This window comes from Chelon labrosus (assembly GCF_963514085.1).
Source record: "Chelon labrosus genome assembly, chromosome: 5".
Classification (NCBI taxonomy): domain Eukaryota; kingdom Metazoa; phylum Chordata; class Actinopteri; order Mugiliformes; family Mugilidae; genus Chelon; species Chelon labrosus.
Window position 1 is genome coordinate 29,903,489 of NC_140341.1, and position 17,031 is coordinate 29,920,519.

Below are 17,031 nucleotides of genomic sequence, written 5' to 3' on the forward strand. Positions count from 1 at the left end.
TCTCATCAGGTTTTAGCAAAAATCAACAAAATATAAGACATTGTATTCTTACTTGCACGCACACTTAAAAGTCATAAATCCAAAGTCAGTGGAGCAAAATGAAATCAAAAATAATAAAAACTTGATTTTCTTTAATAAGTCAAGCTAGACCTTAATTCATTAAAAATACAAGAGATACACATTTGCAACACTCAGTACGTCACAGACGGCATATAAGTGAAAGCAGCGTCTTGATGCCAGAGAATGAATGGATCATTTGCAACGACAGTTCTTCAGTCATCAACAATACTGAGCAGACCACTCAGCTTCAGTCTGCAGGCCAGCTCTTCCTCTTGGCCTGCCAAAATCTGTCGTTCAAGTTCTTTGAGTTGCCAGGCTATAGACACAGGAGGGGTCTTAGGCCAGGCTGCTTCCACCGACAGCTCATGAGGCTCTGGCTCCTGGAAAGTCAGGAAAAGAAATATGCTTTATCGTTGTATATTCTACTGGCAACAAGTGGAAAACTAATCTTTTTATATCCAATGTGTTAAAATCACTTTTCTGTTCTGTAACTAAAAGAAAAAGATGCTCTATTGGGTAATGGGTACCCTCATTGGGAATTGTCTCATTATTTCTACAACCCATAAATGTCAGTCTGAAAAAGCAGTTTGTTCAGGGATCATCAAAAAAGGAAACATGTCATACCTGTGTGAACATGGCCTCTCGAGTCTTGGTTGTGGGGTTACATGTTATGGTTGTGGGCATGGACAGCAGGGTGGAGGACGGAATGAAGAGTGGTGTGGACAAGTGGTCCAGGGGGTCACCATCCAGCCAGCGTTGAAGCTGCTCCATGCTTCTGCAGACGGGTAGAGTAGTGCGTGTTAGACGTGACACACACATACTGTAGATTATTTCTGACTAATATACAGTGCTACAGAAATGAGATCATAGCAGCTTTATTTTTTTTTTTTTTTTTTTTTTTTACAATCTTCACAGTGGAAATACGTATTCTAAAACCATCAAAGTGAAATCCATGCAGCAGTGACAGAGCTGTACCTCTTGGTCTCAGCCTTCTCCTCCTCTAAGCTCTGGAAGACTTTATGGGCCAGCTGCTCTTGTGCCGAGGGAGTGTGAGTGATGTCGAGCGGAGCCGCTGGTGCCTCGACTGGCTCCACCAGAGTGTGGAACAACCTCTGTCTGAGGGACAGACTTGTGGGTGTGCTGCAGGCAGCTGCACTCGCCCTGAGAAGGGAAAAAGACAGAGAAATTGGGAAGGGGGAAGAGACAAGACAGAGCTGACTGCAAGGATGATGTAACTTGCTTTTATGTTTGTTTAGATGAAGATACCATTCCTGAAATATATTAGTAGTATCTGTTGATAATAAAAATGTTAGGTGTCATGAATCAATGAGATGTTGTGAGGACTAAGAAAGCACACAAACAACATGTAGGAAGCTCGTTCAAAACTACAAACAAACATTTACAATACAATATTTTATTTTAACTGCAGACTTATAATACGTAAATCTTCACTATTTCACAAATCATAAATTTCACAAATTTAACAACTAAATTTCATCCAAATGACAAATAGGGGTGCTCCAATCAGCATTTTTGCAGCCAATCACTGCCAACTGGCAGCAGGAGCTATTGAAGCTGCTTAAAAAAAAAGAATTATATTTTGATGATATGCAGAGTGTGTGGTTCCAGTAAGGGGCAAAAAAAATTAAAATCACTATAATGTGTTTTTGTGGATAGACAATTGAAAGTAGTACAGTGCATGTATTTATAACACAAACGTAACAGATAGAGCCCTGCTTTCCTTTGGAATAAAACATATACTTTTTAGCAATTAAAAAATGTGCACAGAAGACTACGTTTGCAACAAATGAAATGATGCTGAAACCATAAAAATATATTCCAGTAGGCTGATAGAAGGAACAAAAAGAGTCTTTCTAAATCTATTTAGTCCTTAGTTAAATTCCAGCAGGGTTATAGAATACATGAAAAAGCCTTCTCCTCGTCTACAAAGTGACCTACAGTGCAGAAAAGTCGCTCGCTATCTAAACTTGTACACGGTGCACAGAGGTAGCCTCAAGCTGTTTGAGCAAGAGCAGAATAGACGCTTTTGTTGTCCTGCCAAAAAACAAGCAACGGTCCACTTTGAGAGACGACTGGCTCCGACAGGTACATATTAATCTGTGATGATGATGATTGGCTGCTCATGCCAGCATACATAACATGCAAGATGCCAGGTGGTGGGTCTTTCACTATGTTCCACTGCTCCAGTTCAGCATCCAAGATGCCACAAAGCAGACCACAAATCTGAGGCTTGAGTCAATTTTTGGACATACGCTGGGAAGCAATCTCGCATATTCTTGTGTCATTTGATCGTCTTTTCTAACTGGCCGTTATAGAGGTGGCCGATAACACTATTTAGCGGAATTTTGGCCGATGATGATGATCAAGGGCTGATAGATCAGACCATCCTCAATGATAAATACTGCAGCAGTAACTTGAAATGGTTCAGAGGCGACTAGTTTCAACGAGAAGTTTGGCAGAAAGTAGAGACCAGACAAAGACTTCTGACACTTTCTGGGGTGTTACAGGCACTTCTTACCCATCCTTCTCCTGCTGCTTCTGCCTGTGTGTTCGTTTGACTGCCTGGGTCCACTCTTCAGGTGGCTTGAAACCATTCAACGACTCAGTGGGGAAGTAAACCAGGATCTCCCCATCCTCTGTCACAGCATCTTAAAAACAGGACAAACAGGTAATTTAAGTTAAAATCATCACTAGGAACAGGTAGAAAATGATGCGCTGCTTTTTATAAATGACCTTCCACAAGAAAGTTTGTACCTTCACAAACAGGTGGTCCAGGTATCTGCCAGTCTTTCAGCTTGTGGTCTATGCAAATCATCAGCACGTCATCCCATGGAATCCGACTGAAGGCCGCAAACATATTCTCCACTGCATTTGTCCTGTTTACTCTGGATCCAGGGGTTCGGGTGTGCTGACCCTTTAGCCTGACCCTTTCCAGAAGATTTTCCAGCTGTGACATTAGGAGGGGCTGACTGCGACGCGAGACTGGGATCTGAGCAGCATAGCCAAAGATGGAGGAGCAGAGCTCAGACCATGAGTCTAAAGATAGAGGTAAATAATAAATCAGGGATTAGTGGCATCTTCTTCACATCTCTGAATTTATTTTGTACTCAAAACATTTTTCTTTTTTTCACAAATGTTGTGCACTCAGAAATCTCTCTCAGTCACTGACCTGTTGCAGGTATCTGTTCCCACTGTGGCAGCTGCAGGCTGAGGATGGCTTTCTGCAGCCAGTCCAGGTGCTGGGCAGAGTTCCAGGCCAAATGAGGGACAAAGTCACGGGTCTCAGGCAGGCAGAATTCGCCCGGCGGCCATGAGAGTTTGCTAAGATCCTGGCACGACACTTTGTCAGCAATGTGAGCCAGGACTGCGTTGTACAGTCGGACAACAGGTGCTGGATCCTGGGATGCAAGACATGCCGCATCCCGCTCCTGACGGTTGGCGTAAACTCTGGGAATGAACTCACGACTCAAACTGGCCTCAACGAGCTGCACCAGAGTCTGGCAGGTGAGCGGGAAGGGTGGCGGAGAACGGGCCAGAAGCCAACACATAGCCTGGCTTAGCTACAGAGACACAAAAGGACAGTAGAGTGAAAAGATGGGAGATGGCCAATCAAAACAATATGAAGAAACATGAGGACAAAAAAATAAAAAAAAAAACAAATCAGGAGGAAAAGAAGGTAGAAAAGGAGACAGTGAAGATGACATGGTGTTTGTTTTTATGTATGGGTTTTACCTTTTTGGATCCATGTAGGTCGTTAGTGGTCTCGTTTATGAAGACGAATGTGTACTCCAATATCAGGCCTTCCTCCATCAGTGTGTGCAGCCTCAGGGCTGAGCAACAAGAGACCATTAGAGACATAGTTCAGATAGTGGTTGCTGATGTTTCATGACAACTGCATAACCAGCTTTTTATAAATAACTATTTCCATATCCCAGGCTGTGTTTATGGTAGTGACATTACTTTATTCTAGAAACCCATTTATACAATAATACAGTTATTGGGTATAATGTCATTACTTACCTTCTTCAAGTTTCTCAGTATCAGCTGCGCCACCATCTGGCCCTGGCACCAGAATGACCAGGGGCAGTGGACAATGCCACGTGTTGGCTTGCTGCAACTGTTTGAGCTGAAGCAAGGCAGACAGTAAAGGTACATCCTGCTCATCCTGCCCGACCTCAACAAAGGGCAGGGAGGGGAGCAACAAGATGAGGGCTCCTGTTCCTTGGAGCTCACAGCACTCCTCCATTTTGGACAGGCCATCCTCAGTCAGTGGGCCTCGGGATGCCTGGGAGACATCAGCAAGAAACACTGCTTAGGAATTTACACAGTGATGTTTTTTTTTTTGTAATAATCATTATTTCTGCAGTTATTCTAATGACTATTGTAAACAAGTCACCTAGCTCATCTTATATTAACTTTAAGTATGCATTTCACAGGAATGAACATGTGACAACTTAAACCCAATCTGCAAATGATTCAAGTATATCAGCTGTACAGTTTAACCTTAGGGGAGTCGTGTTGACTACACACGGATCCTTAGAAACATCCTGATTGCCAGCTCTTAGCTATACGTGAGACCGAAGTCAACTGTACAAGCCTCAGCCTGATCTAACCTTGATGCTGACGTGGACTTTGTGAGTGCCTTGTCCACTCTCCTGCAACGTGTTGGTAACACAGAGGGTCTGCAAAGTGCCATCTGGCTGCTCCTCCCTGACTTCTGAGTCCTTGTGACCACCAAGTTTCACCTCCAGCCAGTCTGACAAAATCCTGAAAACCCAAAAAAAAAACAATACACGCATCCACATGAGAGCACACTGCATAATGATCTTTATTGCAATCATTGTGTCACAATTGCTGCTCACCCGTCTGCCATGCTGGCTACACTCTCGTGGTCACTGGGTAACAAGAGAACGGCTTTCCAGAAGATTCGGTCAGGTGGGTTGGGGACATGTTCGGTCACCAGTGCTGGGAGATTAAGTGGTGCCCACACCGACTCACTGAGAGCCACACCAGAACATGTCACATGTCAAAAATGCTGCCTTGTGGAATAAATCACCGACTGAATAAAGACTCAAGACTTACTTCAGCAGCTGTTGATAGAAGTAGTGGACTTTCATCTGGTTGATTACGCCTTCTCTCATTTTCAACAACCTTAATACAAGAGAAAACACGTTTTATGCCTACTCGAATTATCCTAAATAAATCTGCCAAACTCAATATTTAATCCCTCCTCATATACAGTTAAAAGAAATACCTGGATTACAAAACTTAGTATATAATATAAAAATATACCTGGTGCTGGACAGGGCTAAAGTGCCAGCGTTTCCCAGGTTGACCAGACCACGGGCCAGATCTGCTATGGACGGCTGAGCAGGGGCACTGGGAACCAGAGCCTTTAGTTTGAAGCGAGGGTCAACACAGCAAGGAGCTGCAGGAAATCCTCTCATCTGTCTCTTCAGCTGACGACGAACTGCCACCACGTCACGCCACCTGGTAACGTAGATGAGAGGAAAAATAAATTAAGACATTCTATCAGAGTTAAAGCCATATCCTGCTGTGTCCATTTATCTGGTTGTTGACATTGTTATCAAGTATTTTAGACCGGCAGAGGTTTCTGTGTTGTATTCTGCTGTGTTACATAATTCTCTTAGTGGCTGTCCACCATGTTTTTACCTCTTGATGTACTTGTGGATACGTTGGAGCTCAGTTTCAAAGATGTCCTCAACCAACAGAGCAATGTCGGCATTCACGGTCTCCTCAATTAGACTGGTGCAGACCTCCTCTGTGCATTTAGCCACATGTTCTGCTTTCTCATTTACCGCCTGCCTGGAGAAGGAATTAAAATAAATAAATAAATGAATTCAGTGGAATATAGGTTTGTCAGTTGACGACATTATCAGGATATGTGTTTTTGAAATCTTACTGAATCTGAGAGGTGGCGGCCTCCTGTATAGTCTCATCCAACACTTCATGGATGATCTCTGTGCAGAGTGAGAGGCTGAACTGAGCTAGGAAGGCCTCATGCTCCTGCCTTCTCCTGACACAGACAGAAATGGAAAAGGAAATGAGGGATTTGTGATAAAAAAATGTTTTTAATATGCAAGATCTTCAACATGATGGCAATTGTTAATCTTGAAAGAAATCTCACAGTAGACAAGTTGTATTTTATGTCCTGAGTTTTGTGTCAGGGTAATATGTACATATCTAAACCAATCTGAAGGTACTGACAAAATACTCATGCTGTGTAATAAACAGTCTGCAAACCAACCTGGCTTCTTCAAGCTTGCGCTTCTCTTCTGCAACACGCTCTTGTTCTAGCTTGATCTCAGCAGAGGACATCTCCTGCAGCATCTGTCCCAACACCTCAGTGACTACTGACTCCACTTGCACACTGCTCTCACTGCAAAGACAAGCAAAGAGCAAGTTCAAACATCGAAATAAAAACGGGAAAGGCGTCAAATCTCCAACGTCTTCCACACACTGTAATCAAACAGACTACTAAATGCCAATGTGAAGGTTAAAACAATGATTCACATTTGAACTTACGTGAGAGCTGCTGCAGCATAGCTGGCACCAGCGTTGGCTACCTCCTTCACAGCTGCATCAACCACCTCTTCTATCACACAGTCTAGCTCAGCCATAATGTCCTTCAAAAGGAAACAGAACGTTAACACATCACAGACGATATACAGTGTGAATAGTTAGTTCAGTGTTGCTTTACTGAGCCTTTGCCAAGACTGACTAAACATTTCTATTACACCTTTAGCAGGTGTGTTACTATCCAAGGTAAATTTTCAGGTTTAAATTTTTTCCAGCAATACTATATATATTATAGAAAAGTCTGAGTTATGACATTAAAAGTTTCTCTTTCCTTATGAGCACATTTACATCTTCAGTAAAGAATGGAAAAACGAGATCAAAGGTATTGTATAGAATTACAGTGAAGACAATCAGTGAGAATATATTAAGTCTGTTAAGAGATCTTCCCCACCTCCTCGCTGTACACTGGCTGAGGTCTGGGTGGAGGTGACGGCGGTCTGAAAGGCTGAGGTTGAGAGATTGATGGTTCAATGGGCTCTCCTGTCTCATCTGCAACAGCCACGGGCAGCCCAAATACGGGGTGAGCATCTGGAGGGTTCACCTGTGACAGCAACTCGTTGCTAGGAGGTGCTTTGTCAGCAATGGCTAAAAGATGAAGAAAAGAAGAAAATGTTCAACTGGTATCACGTAAAGGGCTAATTTACCTCCTGGATGCAAAAAATTATGAACATCTTATACAAAATTAATTTAAAGAAGGAAATGATGCTAATGATGTTAATTCCACAGGCTATTCTTTGCAGATGTGTTGTGCTGTACACAAAGACAGTACATCTCTACCTTTAAACTGACTGGATGCGGATTCGGCCAGAGGGCCTTGTCCACGGTACTTGTTCTGGGAGTCAAAGCTGCAGACAGGGGTGTGGCGGGGTGGGTCAGGGAGAGGGCCTCCGTTCACCACCTCTCCAATCAGGACAGTTTTCTTTGCAAGGATGACATCTGACTTCTTCTGAGACAGGGGCAGCTCTGGCTCCTGATAGGCTATCCGACTCAGCTCGACCATACTGTGAACAAAATTTGGGAAAGTTTGCACAAAATACAGTGAGCCGCATTACACTCTCCCCCTTGGGTGAACAGGGTTTAGTTTGATCACAACCACTAACTCAATGTTTGGTTACAGAAGTGATGTTGCAGCTGTTTGCCTGCATAACTTAACAGCCGTATTTCATTGAAATGAGCACAAAAAGACAAAAGCACCATAGACACTTACCCATCGCTGACACTAAGGCCGTACTGGTGGAAAAAGTCAGTGGCCTCTGCAGCATTTTGGAACATTAACATGCGAACTATGTCCTCAACTGGAAACACAGTCGACCGAGGACCAACAGTGTGTGCTATGTTTAGGGTCTTCAATGCCTTAGCTCTGACCTGGGCAAACAGAGTCATACACATACACACATTTAAAAACTCCACAAAAAAAACTCTGTAGTATAGAGGGTCTGTTCAGGATTTTAGGGTATAGAGTCCATACCCTAAAATCCTGCAATGATTAGTCAATCAAGCAATTAATTAATAAATAAAAAACAATCTTCAACTATTTTTCCTCGTTTACTTAGTTTACTACTATTATAAACAGAGATATCTTTGCGAATTGGGCTGGAGCAGTTGGGCTACTTAAAGCCTTCTTATGTGATAGATTTTAAAAAGAATATTCATGGGGGGAGCACATAAGAGCACATTAAAGCAAGGGAAATCAATAAAAGTTGTGAAACAGTGATTATATCCACACAGTTTCTGACCTGATTGAAGTATCTGTGTAGGAGGCAGCTGGCGAGGTAGGAAGCTCCTTTCACCAGCTTGAAGAAGCGAACAAAGTTGTTGCTGCTGACTGCAGTAAATGCCTGCACAGCAAACTTCACCTCGGGCGAGTTTCGCACCTCATCACGGAACTGCTGCACCTCACTGTGTGGACATTAAGTGTGAGGGCATCACTCGTACGTACAGTATAAACTGTATTAGAAGCTGCAGTGAATGCAACAAACTTGTATGTCGCAGCTGAAGATGTACAAACCATGTGAAAAATATGTGCTGCAGACCTTCTTCAATAACACATTCAAACATATTCTGAACAGAAACTAGTATTTGTGCCTGACTTACCGTAGGATGTCGCCGTCGTTGAGTTTCACCAGAACGCTGTACTGGCGGAACTCGGCCTCACGGGGGCAGAAGACCTGCCGAGTAGCCAGGTCCTGGTACATTTCTTTGAGACTCTGCAAGCACTTTGTCATGTTCTCGTTGTTGATCTTGGCATCAAAAGCTGAGATATGCTCTTCGCAGAGGTCATGGGCACAGTGCACATGGAAGCGTGTGCACTTCTCAATCAGTGATACTGTGTGTGGGCAGCATAGGTGCTGCTGGATGATGTCCTGTAGGTATGACAGAGGAAAGTATCAATATCTAATACATGTGTCAGCGAGGCTTTGGTTTTAGTGTGCAAATTTGCCTGCGGTAATTCAAAGTACTTCAAATGTACCTTAAATATAACACACAACTCACAGAAAACAAAGTATGTATAAGGATAAAATATTTCATTGCAATCACTTGCATGATTCCATAGTAAATGCAAATTAATCACACTTTTTTAATATCTGTTTTAAATCTATCTGGAAGGGTAGCTCTGATAATAGATAACGCTGTTCTTGTCAAGAGAAACATCTGGCAGGACTTTGAAGCTGAACTTGCCGTTCAAACAACCTGTTTCTTTATTCATTCCTGCCTCTTTTGTTTCTGCTTGCTTTTTGCTGCTACTTCTTTTGAGATGTTTGGCAGTTTTTATGCTACATGCAATATTACTACCCTCCACAGGGTAAAATGATTTACTGTGACTGTACTTCTGATTCCTTCCGCAGCATTACTGTTGAACCAATCAATCCTCAAACTATGGCGCAGGCCGAGGTCATAGTAACAGAACAGGGGTTGAGGGGAAAAAAACAAAACAAAACAATGGAATAAAAGGAATTAAAAGGAATTTACATCTGTGCCTTGTTAACACGCTAACTAATAAAAACACATAATGTTTGACAAATGCAAAACCACAACATGGGCCATACAGCGAGGGAAGATCGAGGACCTTAACTAAGAATAATTACAGCTGAAGAAGTCAGTCATATGTACCTTCCGGATGCTGCGGGTCCTGTTCCAGACAAAGTCATACCAGTCCCGGTAATTATCATGACCCTGGTCTATGATCTGAGTCACTAGATAGTCCATGGTCATGCTGAGCACAGGCAAGGGGCGCAAATCGTAGGGCAGGGGCTCCTCTTGGTCAGCAGACGAGCGGCTGTACTCCTTTATGGCTGTTGCGTGATCCACCTAGTTGGAGAAAGGAGGTGTCAGCGTGCAGTGTTGCTCCAGTCTGGCATCCACCTCATCATATATTTGTTTTGCTACAACTTATAATATGAGTGAATAACTGATATACTTATAATATGCATATGTATTATATGCAGATATATCCAAACGACCAAAGGCTGCAGCTTGGAAAAAAAGAATTAAATAATATCTTTGGTGAAGCTTCATTTTGGTACCTACCAACTAAAGGCTAAAGATTCAATTTGCATTAAGGACGTTACCATCTCGGTGTCTGGGATGACCTCAAATACGCTGAGCTGGTTCCGGGTTTCCCTCATGTACCTTTCCTTCTCTGGACACATGTCAGGACACGTCCCCACAAACACCTTTGACAGGACCAGGTCTGTCCGCTTGGGTCGACCTGTGTAGACATACACACATTATTATGACGTCCTTCGTTTTTTAAGCTGTACAAATAGCATCAGTCAACTGATGTGAGGTCTGGCTTTACCTTGACGCAGGACCTTGTCCCTCTGCTCTAGGAGGCGGTACTTGTCCTCAGCGGTCTCTGCCACCTGGCCAATCAGGTGTAGAAGGGAGGAGGGGACTGGGCGCTCCGAGCTCTGCATCTCAGTGGTGCTTTCTTTCTGAGATTCAGTATCAAATTGCAGAGACTTGACCACAGACGAATTCTTCACCGGCGAGCTGACATGTGAGAAGATACTTATAAGACAGCCACAGTGCTACAGAAACTTTTTTATGATGGCATTTTTTACATGATGGCATTGTAACTAAAGCTAAATGCGGGCTCTGTGTTACCTGCTGACGGAAACCATACTGCTGAGTGCAGGGGGTTTTAGTGGAGGTCTTCTGACTGGTGAAGAAGCAGTCGTAGACTCTGTGTCCTCCATGACTTTTCCATCTGCCTCCACCTTTTCCACTACAGGTCTGCTCTCTTTGTCCCCGGGACCTAATCCACAAAAAACAAACAAAAAAAAAAAAATCAATCAAACTACTGAAAACCAAGCGACTCACTATACTTTTCTACTTAAAGGTTTATATATATCTAAACAACAATATTATGAATGCAGCAGAACTAGTTAGTATTTACTCTGCTTCTTCCTCTGCCACAGGAGAAGGAGCTCTTGTCTGTGCAGGACTTTGCCTTTCTTCTTTGCCTTTGCTGCCGAAGCCTGAAAGGGATTGTGACAACAGTCAACATCTGAAGGATTCTTTGGAAAAATAAAAAAGCCTTGACATAAACAGGATTAGTGGAGATAACTGTAAGGGTTATTTCCAGTGTATAACTAACCTCGGCTGACACAGGAAATGATACAATCGACTAATGCAGCTTTTACATATAAAATTCAGACAGTCTCTGGACCTGGTTCTCTGGACGTTGCCCTTTTGTACGAGCAAAGTGGCAGGATAAAGTCTATTTAGTATCCAGTCCAACTGATTCTGACACAAGAATTTTAACATACACTCCTCGGGGTAATGTCTAGAAAATGTCATGGCTACATAACACAGGATCTAGCAGGTGGAGGACCACATTGAGCAAATGGATAAATGAACTCCCATTTTGGGACACAGTGTAAATCAAAACACTCAGACTATAAATAATGTATGGCATAAATGTCACTCACATGGTTATCAAAATGAACTATGGCCATGCTCTTGGCAGGTCGACAGAGGACCTTGCGGACTTTGCCAAAACGAGCAAAGTGCCTTTCAATGATGTCCTTTTTGTTGAGGGCTGGAGGCACATTCCTACACTGGATGACAGTGCAGTCAGTGGGAGACATGCCACCTAAGCTATCCGAGCTCTCCCTGCGTGCAGTGCGTCTAGCAGGGGTTGTGGTTTCGATCGTGGGGTCCGAGGTATTTGCTGAATCTAAAGAAGGATTAGGAAAAACAAGCAGCAATAAGATGCAGAAACAAATGAAAGAAATCCACCCACATTTGATGCTGTCGGCAAATATTCATTTTAAATAACAAATTATATGGATTTGTCTGATCCACAAATATGTACCCATACTTAAGAATTATGATCAAATATGGTGAAAATGAGATATAATTTGGTCATTAGAGCCTTCAGGAACATAACAAAATCTCATTTAAAACTGCTAAATAACATCAGATAAGACAATGTATCCTGACAATGTCTGGTAAACAGGTCCCCAGTCACTTAAAAAGAACCAGTATAATGCACCATTTTCTATTCAAGTTCTCAGTACACCTGAAAGTTTTGCCTCACCTGACTCCTCCACTTTTTCCAATACATCCCTGGTGAGTGTCTGTACTGTGGGTGCTGTAACGGACTGGTCCTCACTCTGAGATTGGACCTCTTCTCTCTGTGTCTCATCCCATTTTGGTGCCTGCTGCTGAGTCTCCTTTGTGGCCTCTCGCCTCACTGGATTGGTGACATCCCTACGAAGACCACTTAAAGCCCTACTGAACAAGCCTCCAGTTGGGCCACGGGACCTCATCAGTGGCCTCTTTGGGGGATGTCTAGGTGAATCACCTTCAGGTTGAAGATCTTCCTCAGCAGCAGGTTTCTCTGGGCCTGAGAATACTGGATCATCCTTGCGCTTGGTGCCTTTGCTAGTACATGCAGAGATATTATCATCGGTGCTAGTCTCTGCTTTGGACTTAGTGTCACCAAATGCTGGAGGCTGACCAAAACTGGTTCCTCCAAAAAGGGGCGTTGGCTGGGGCTGGAGTGTTTGGTTGGAAAAGTTGAAAGATGATGGGGTGGTGGGCTCTGTGGTGGCAGCCTTGGTGCTGGAGTTGGAGGGGGCTGCTGGCTGGGAAAATGTGAATTGAGGGGTATTTGTTGGAACATTAGTACTGCCAGTTGTTAGTGGGTTATTCTGAACGGCAATAGAGGGAGCTGCAGCCGGTTGTGAAAAGCTGAAGCCGACTGGCGCAGGCGTAGGCCCAGTTAATAAAGAAAAGCCACTGGTGGTGGTGCTGCCACTCATGGTGCTCGAGCTTGTCTGAGACCCACTAGTACCAAAGACTGAGCTGGACATAGAAGTAGTTAGGGGGTTAGCAGGCTCAGGGCTGGCACTAAAGATGGGTTTGAAAACTGCCTCATTGGCTGGCTTGAAACTAAATTCCGATGACCCCAAACCCCTACCCTGGTTCACACTCTGAACTGCCCCAAATACATTGGTGGAGACAGTGGCAGGTGGCGCCTGTCTAAACACAGGCAGCCCAAAGCTAAGTGGCTGAGGCTGCCCTAAGGTAGTGGTGGAGAGAGTAGTCATCTGGGATTTTCCAAACCCAGATGATTGTTGTTGCCCAAACGCTGGTGGCTGTTTCCCAAATCCTGTGTTCTGTTGGCCGAATCCTGGGGCTTGACCGAATGCAGAAGTTTGCCCGAATGCTGATGTCTGTCCAAAAACTGAACTCTGATTCTGTCCACTAGTCTGTCCAAAAGCAGGGGTTGTGTTACTGCTAAAGCCTGAGCTACTCATTCCCAACGACTGCTGTCCAAATGCTGTAGCTTGGCTTATTGTAGGTGGTGTATACGATGGTGGCTGTGCAGTTGACTGTCCGAAGGCAGGTGTTTGCCCAAAGATGGTATTTCCACGAGGTGAGGGTTGATTCAAATGAGACGGCTGTCCTAACGCAGATGGTTGAAAAAAGCCCAAACTTGGGGCCTGACTGCTGGAGCTTTGCGGTCCGAATGACTGGAACAACCCCGTCTTCATGGTGTTGTTTGGGGCCTGGAAAGCGCCTCCTTGTGGACTTCCAAACGGATTGGGTGGATTCATGGCGCAAATATTGGTGTACGTTCAATATCCTCTATAGAAACAGACGTCAAAACATCCAAACAGCAGCAGTGTGTGGCACCAACACTGTTACAGCGCTGGGGTTATTGGGTTAAAATATGTCACAGCGTTACGTAGAAAGGAACGAAAACAACATGCGTAGCTCGGCGGCTAGCATCGGCTAACACCATAAACATGGATAACATTAGTTTAGCACCGTTTGCTACAGTGCTTCAAATTTCTTATATTAACAAAAGAAAAATATCAATAACAGATTCACCAAAAATCATTCAACCCCGGTCGAGAGAAAAAACATTTCACCGTTTATCCGCTGTGTTGACTATTTGGCTCATTTCAAACACATTTCCGACTTCCGGTCCGTCGAATCTTTTGGGTCCCCCCCCTCAATCTGCTAAACTCAGTTCCGTGAATATCAACGATACTCGAAGATGATTTGAGCAGATGATCGTCATTTTTTCTTAAATGACACACTTTGTTCTATTTTTTATCAACAGTATTATCACGGCTACACAACCGATAAAAGACGGTTGTTGGCTTCGTGGAACTAGACTGTCGATCCGTGTCACCTTGAATTCTGCCTGCCGTGAATGACTGAACCTCGTTGGCGTCTCACGGAAAAAAAGAAAACTGGCAAACCGTCACACACGAGTACCACCGCCGAATTATTTGAAAGCGCCTGCTGTCGGAAGTCGACCAGTTTTAGTTTATCTATGTCTCGAGATTTTTGGATACCCACGTCTTCTTTTTACGTCGATTTTTAAAATGGGAGTAGTACTGCGGAATCTCCAGAAGGTGGTACCTCTGCGCCGCGCCAGGCTACGCAGGGACGTGGATACACTGAGGCACATACTGGGCATCCAGAAATTTGACCTGGGCATTATTTGTGTGGACAACCAGAGGATTCAGCAAATTAATAACATGTACAGGAAGAAAAACTTTCCTACGGATGTCCTCTCATTTCCATTTTACGAGGTATGGCCACAATCCTATAAAGGAGTGTATACTCCAATTCTCTGATTAATATGAATGCTCTCTATATATTTCTTTCAGGACCTGAGACCCGGTAAGCTGCCTTGCCCCCTTCATAGAGATGAGCTGAACCTTGGAGACATTTTCCTCGGGGTTGAGTTTGTGATGAAGCAGTGTCAGGAGGAATCCCTAGATCTGCACGGTGCTCTCACTGTGAGTAGCTCTTTAATGTTTTTCATGTATTCAGCAACAAATAGTAAATCAAACGGCAACTCACTGTTACCATCTTGTACATGTCCAGACTAACCTGTCACCACTTACAAATGGCTGCATTATGGTCATTATCATCGCTGCCGTCTTCTTGTTTCAGGCTATCACTGCACATGGTATCTGTCACCTTTTGGGCTACAGACACGAGACAGAGGAAGAATGGACTGAGGTTTGTTATGATTACATAGTGAAAGAATCTTTTATTTATTTCCATGTGCCATGTCAGCCTTGACTCTAATATGCTCAGAGTGAACATGTGTTCATTAGCCTAGGCTGTCATTATGTACATGTACATAGTCTTTGTAGTTCCAGTAAAAATATTCCTAGCATGTTGGTGAATGATCTAAAGTATTTTTTCTTGAAATTGGGTGAACTGTCCCTTTAAATGCACAATTTCCATAAGATCTTGTGTTTTTTTCTGTGTTATCTTTTTGTATTTCATTGTATTGAATAAAGTTTCAGCTTTTAAAGCATATAAACCACATGCTGAAGTGGGAAACTTTGTTCAGCTTTGACAGCTCGTTTCAACTCAGATTAAACATATGTACATTTCAAATACCTAAACAAACTCTTCTATGTAAACATGCATTTCTGTATGTTTTAAAGTATTACATGCTTAATTTGCTTCCAGATGTTTCAGAGGGAAAGCTACATTCTGAGTGAGTACAACAGACTCACAGGTCAACATCTGGAGCCACTGATGAAGAGATGTAATCAAGATAGGTGACACAACGTTATGTGTTCTGTGATGCTCAAGATTCTTAGTACACTATTCTGATGGACTACTGTTTGATTCACTGATGTGGTTCATAAACGCACATAAAGACCCCAACTGCTTCACAGTCTACATTTGCTGCGATTATTTTGAAGGACTTGAATCATTTGTCTGACAGCCTGCTGTTTGATTGTGGATGTGAAGCACTCGATGCGAGCAATGTTGAAGAGTTTTAAACATCAAAATAAAGTCAAAAGTCAGCATACTTTCACCGTAATATTTTATTAAAATCTGCTTTAGGAAGAGTCAGTCATGTATGAAGGGTAGAAAAAGCAAAATAACATTTTACCCTCTTTACACTGCATTTGGGACAGGATGTTCAGGAAAGCACAGCATGTCAGAAATCTGATGCAGACATAAGAAACAAATCTGAGAAACTGTTGTCTTGGTGCCACAGCATACTGTTCTACCAGGAGGTGCACACTTTCCAAAAAACAAACTTTGGGCCTGGGCCTTAACATTGTTGTTGTCTTAACATTGCATGTGTTTTTTGTTTTTTTAACAAAAATCATTTTAACGAACGACATATTCTGCACCTTTGGGGAAATCATGTGGTGTGGTCCGATTATGTCTTGACACATGATGTAGTGGTACACTTAAATATTATTACAGTGGTAAAAAGCTGTCCAGCCAGTGCCTAGTACTGGTACCAGTGAAGGAATAATGGAATACTCCTACACATCCATTCTATGAGCAAACATGCCTTACAAGAACTATCTTAGCAGGGTTAGCAGAGGTCCAAGCGATTAAATACTGTATACTGGCCTTAAAGGTGATGAAATAAAAAGGAAATGATGTTGCCGTAGCTTGCACCCTGGGGATCTAGTAGTAATGACTTCTGTACTGTGGCCTCTTTTGGGCTAACATAAATCAACCCTACATTTAATAAATAGAAAAATCTGTTGGCTTTGTATAGAGGAAAATCTGATTTACTCATCGTCTAGATTTGATAAACATTCAAAAACAGTAAGGTTGTGCGACTCTGAAAGTAAAGCTTGTATACATATTTATAAAAGTTTTCTTGGGAGGCACAAGGTCAAAACCCCAAAAGAGTATTGTGGGCATGACTGAGAAAAGCTCAGTAACTTGAAATGATTTTTTTCTTTCACATCTCTAAAATATGGAGATAACCACACACACAAATAAGCTTGCAAGTCAAGCACAAAAAGCATCTTGAAAAACATCCACACTGTGACAGAAAGCCGATTTCAGTTAATCAGTTTGTGCCATAACATAAATATTGCACCA

General features: G+C 43.0%; 2 protein-coding genes across 2 annotated transcripts; one reads left to right on the top strand and one right to left on the bottom strand.

The window, feature by feature from the left end:
- Window positions 1–116: 116 nt before the first annotated feature.
- Window positions 117–14,103, bottom strand: mcm3ap (minichromosome maintenance complex component 3 associated protein). Its single transcript, XM_084545008.1, has 28 exons — window positions 12,227–14,103; window positions 11,616–11,863; window positions 11,081–11,162; window positions 10,789–10,939; window positions 10,481–10,674; window positions 10,251–10,390; window positions 9,793–9,990; window positions 8,776–9,044; window positions 8,418–8,580; window positions 7,889–8,046; window positions 7,459–7,682; window positions 7,073–7,266; window positions 6,628–6,728; window positions 6,350–6,481; window positions 6,005–6,118; window positions 5,755–5,907; window positions 5,374–5,571; window positions 5,164–5,232; window positions 4,944–5,078; window positions 4,695–4,848; window positions 4,102–4,366; window positions 3,814–3,911; window positions 3,251–3,641; window positions 2,836–3,117; window positions 2,600–2,729; window positions 1,036–1,221; window positions 685–835; window positions 117–440 (listed from the first exon to the last, which is right to left on the bottom strand). Exons 1-28 carry the CDS (start codon window positions 13,749–13,751, stop codon window positions 273–275), a joined length of 6,273 nt encoding a protein of 2,090 aa, XP_084401134.1. The 5' UTR covers window positions 13,752–14,103; the 3' UTR covers window positions 117–272.
- A 182-nt stretch (window positions 14,104–14,285) lies between these two features.
- Window positions 14,286–15,778, top strand: ybey (ybeY metalloendoribonuclease). Its single transcript, XM_084545013.1, has 4 exons — window positions 14,286–14,741; window positions 14,820–14,951; window positions 15,109–15,177; window positions 15,640–15,778. The coding sequence occupies exons 1-4, from the start codon at window positions 14,532–14,534 to the stop codon at window positions 15,733–15,735; spliced, it is 507 nt and encodes a 168-aa protein (XP_084401139.1). The 5' UTR covers window positions 14,286–14,531; the 3' UTR covers window positions 15,736–15,778.
- Window positions 15,779–17,031: the final 1,253 nt, after the last annotated feature.

Excerpts from the sequence above, each read along its gene's own strand:
- mcm3ap (XM_084545008.1), bottom strand. The coding sequence starts at position 13,751 with ATGAATCCACCCAATCCGTTTGGAAGTCCACAAGGAGGCGCTTTCCAG. Across the intron at positions 11,163-11,615 it reads TAGTTCATTTTGATAACCAT|GCTTCGGCAGCAAAGGCAAA; the intron begins GTGAGTGACATT and ends AATCCCTTTCAG. Across the intron at positions 9,991-10,250 it reads TCATCCCAGACACCGAGATG|GTGGATCACGCAACAGCCAT; the intron begins GTAACGTCCTTA and ends TTCTCCAACTAG.
- ybey (XM_084545013.1), top strand. The coding sequence starts at position 14,532 with ATGGGAGTAGTACTGCGGAATCTCCAGAAGGTGGTACCTCTGCGCCGC. Across the intron at positions 14,742-14,819 it reads TCTCATTTCCATTTTACGAG|GACCTGAGACCCGGTAAGCT; the intron begins GTATGGCCACAA and ends TATTTCTTTCAG. Across the intron at positions 14,952-15,108 it reads ATCTGCACGGTGCTCTCACT|GCTATCACTGCACATGGTAT; the intron begins GTGAGTAGCTCT and ends TTCTTGTTTCAG.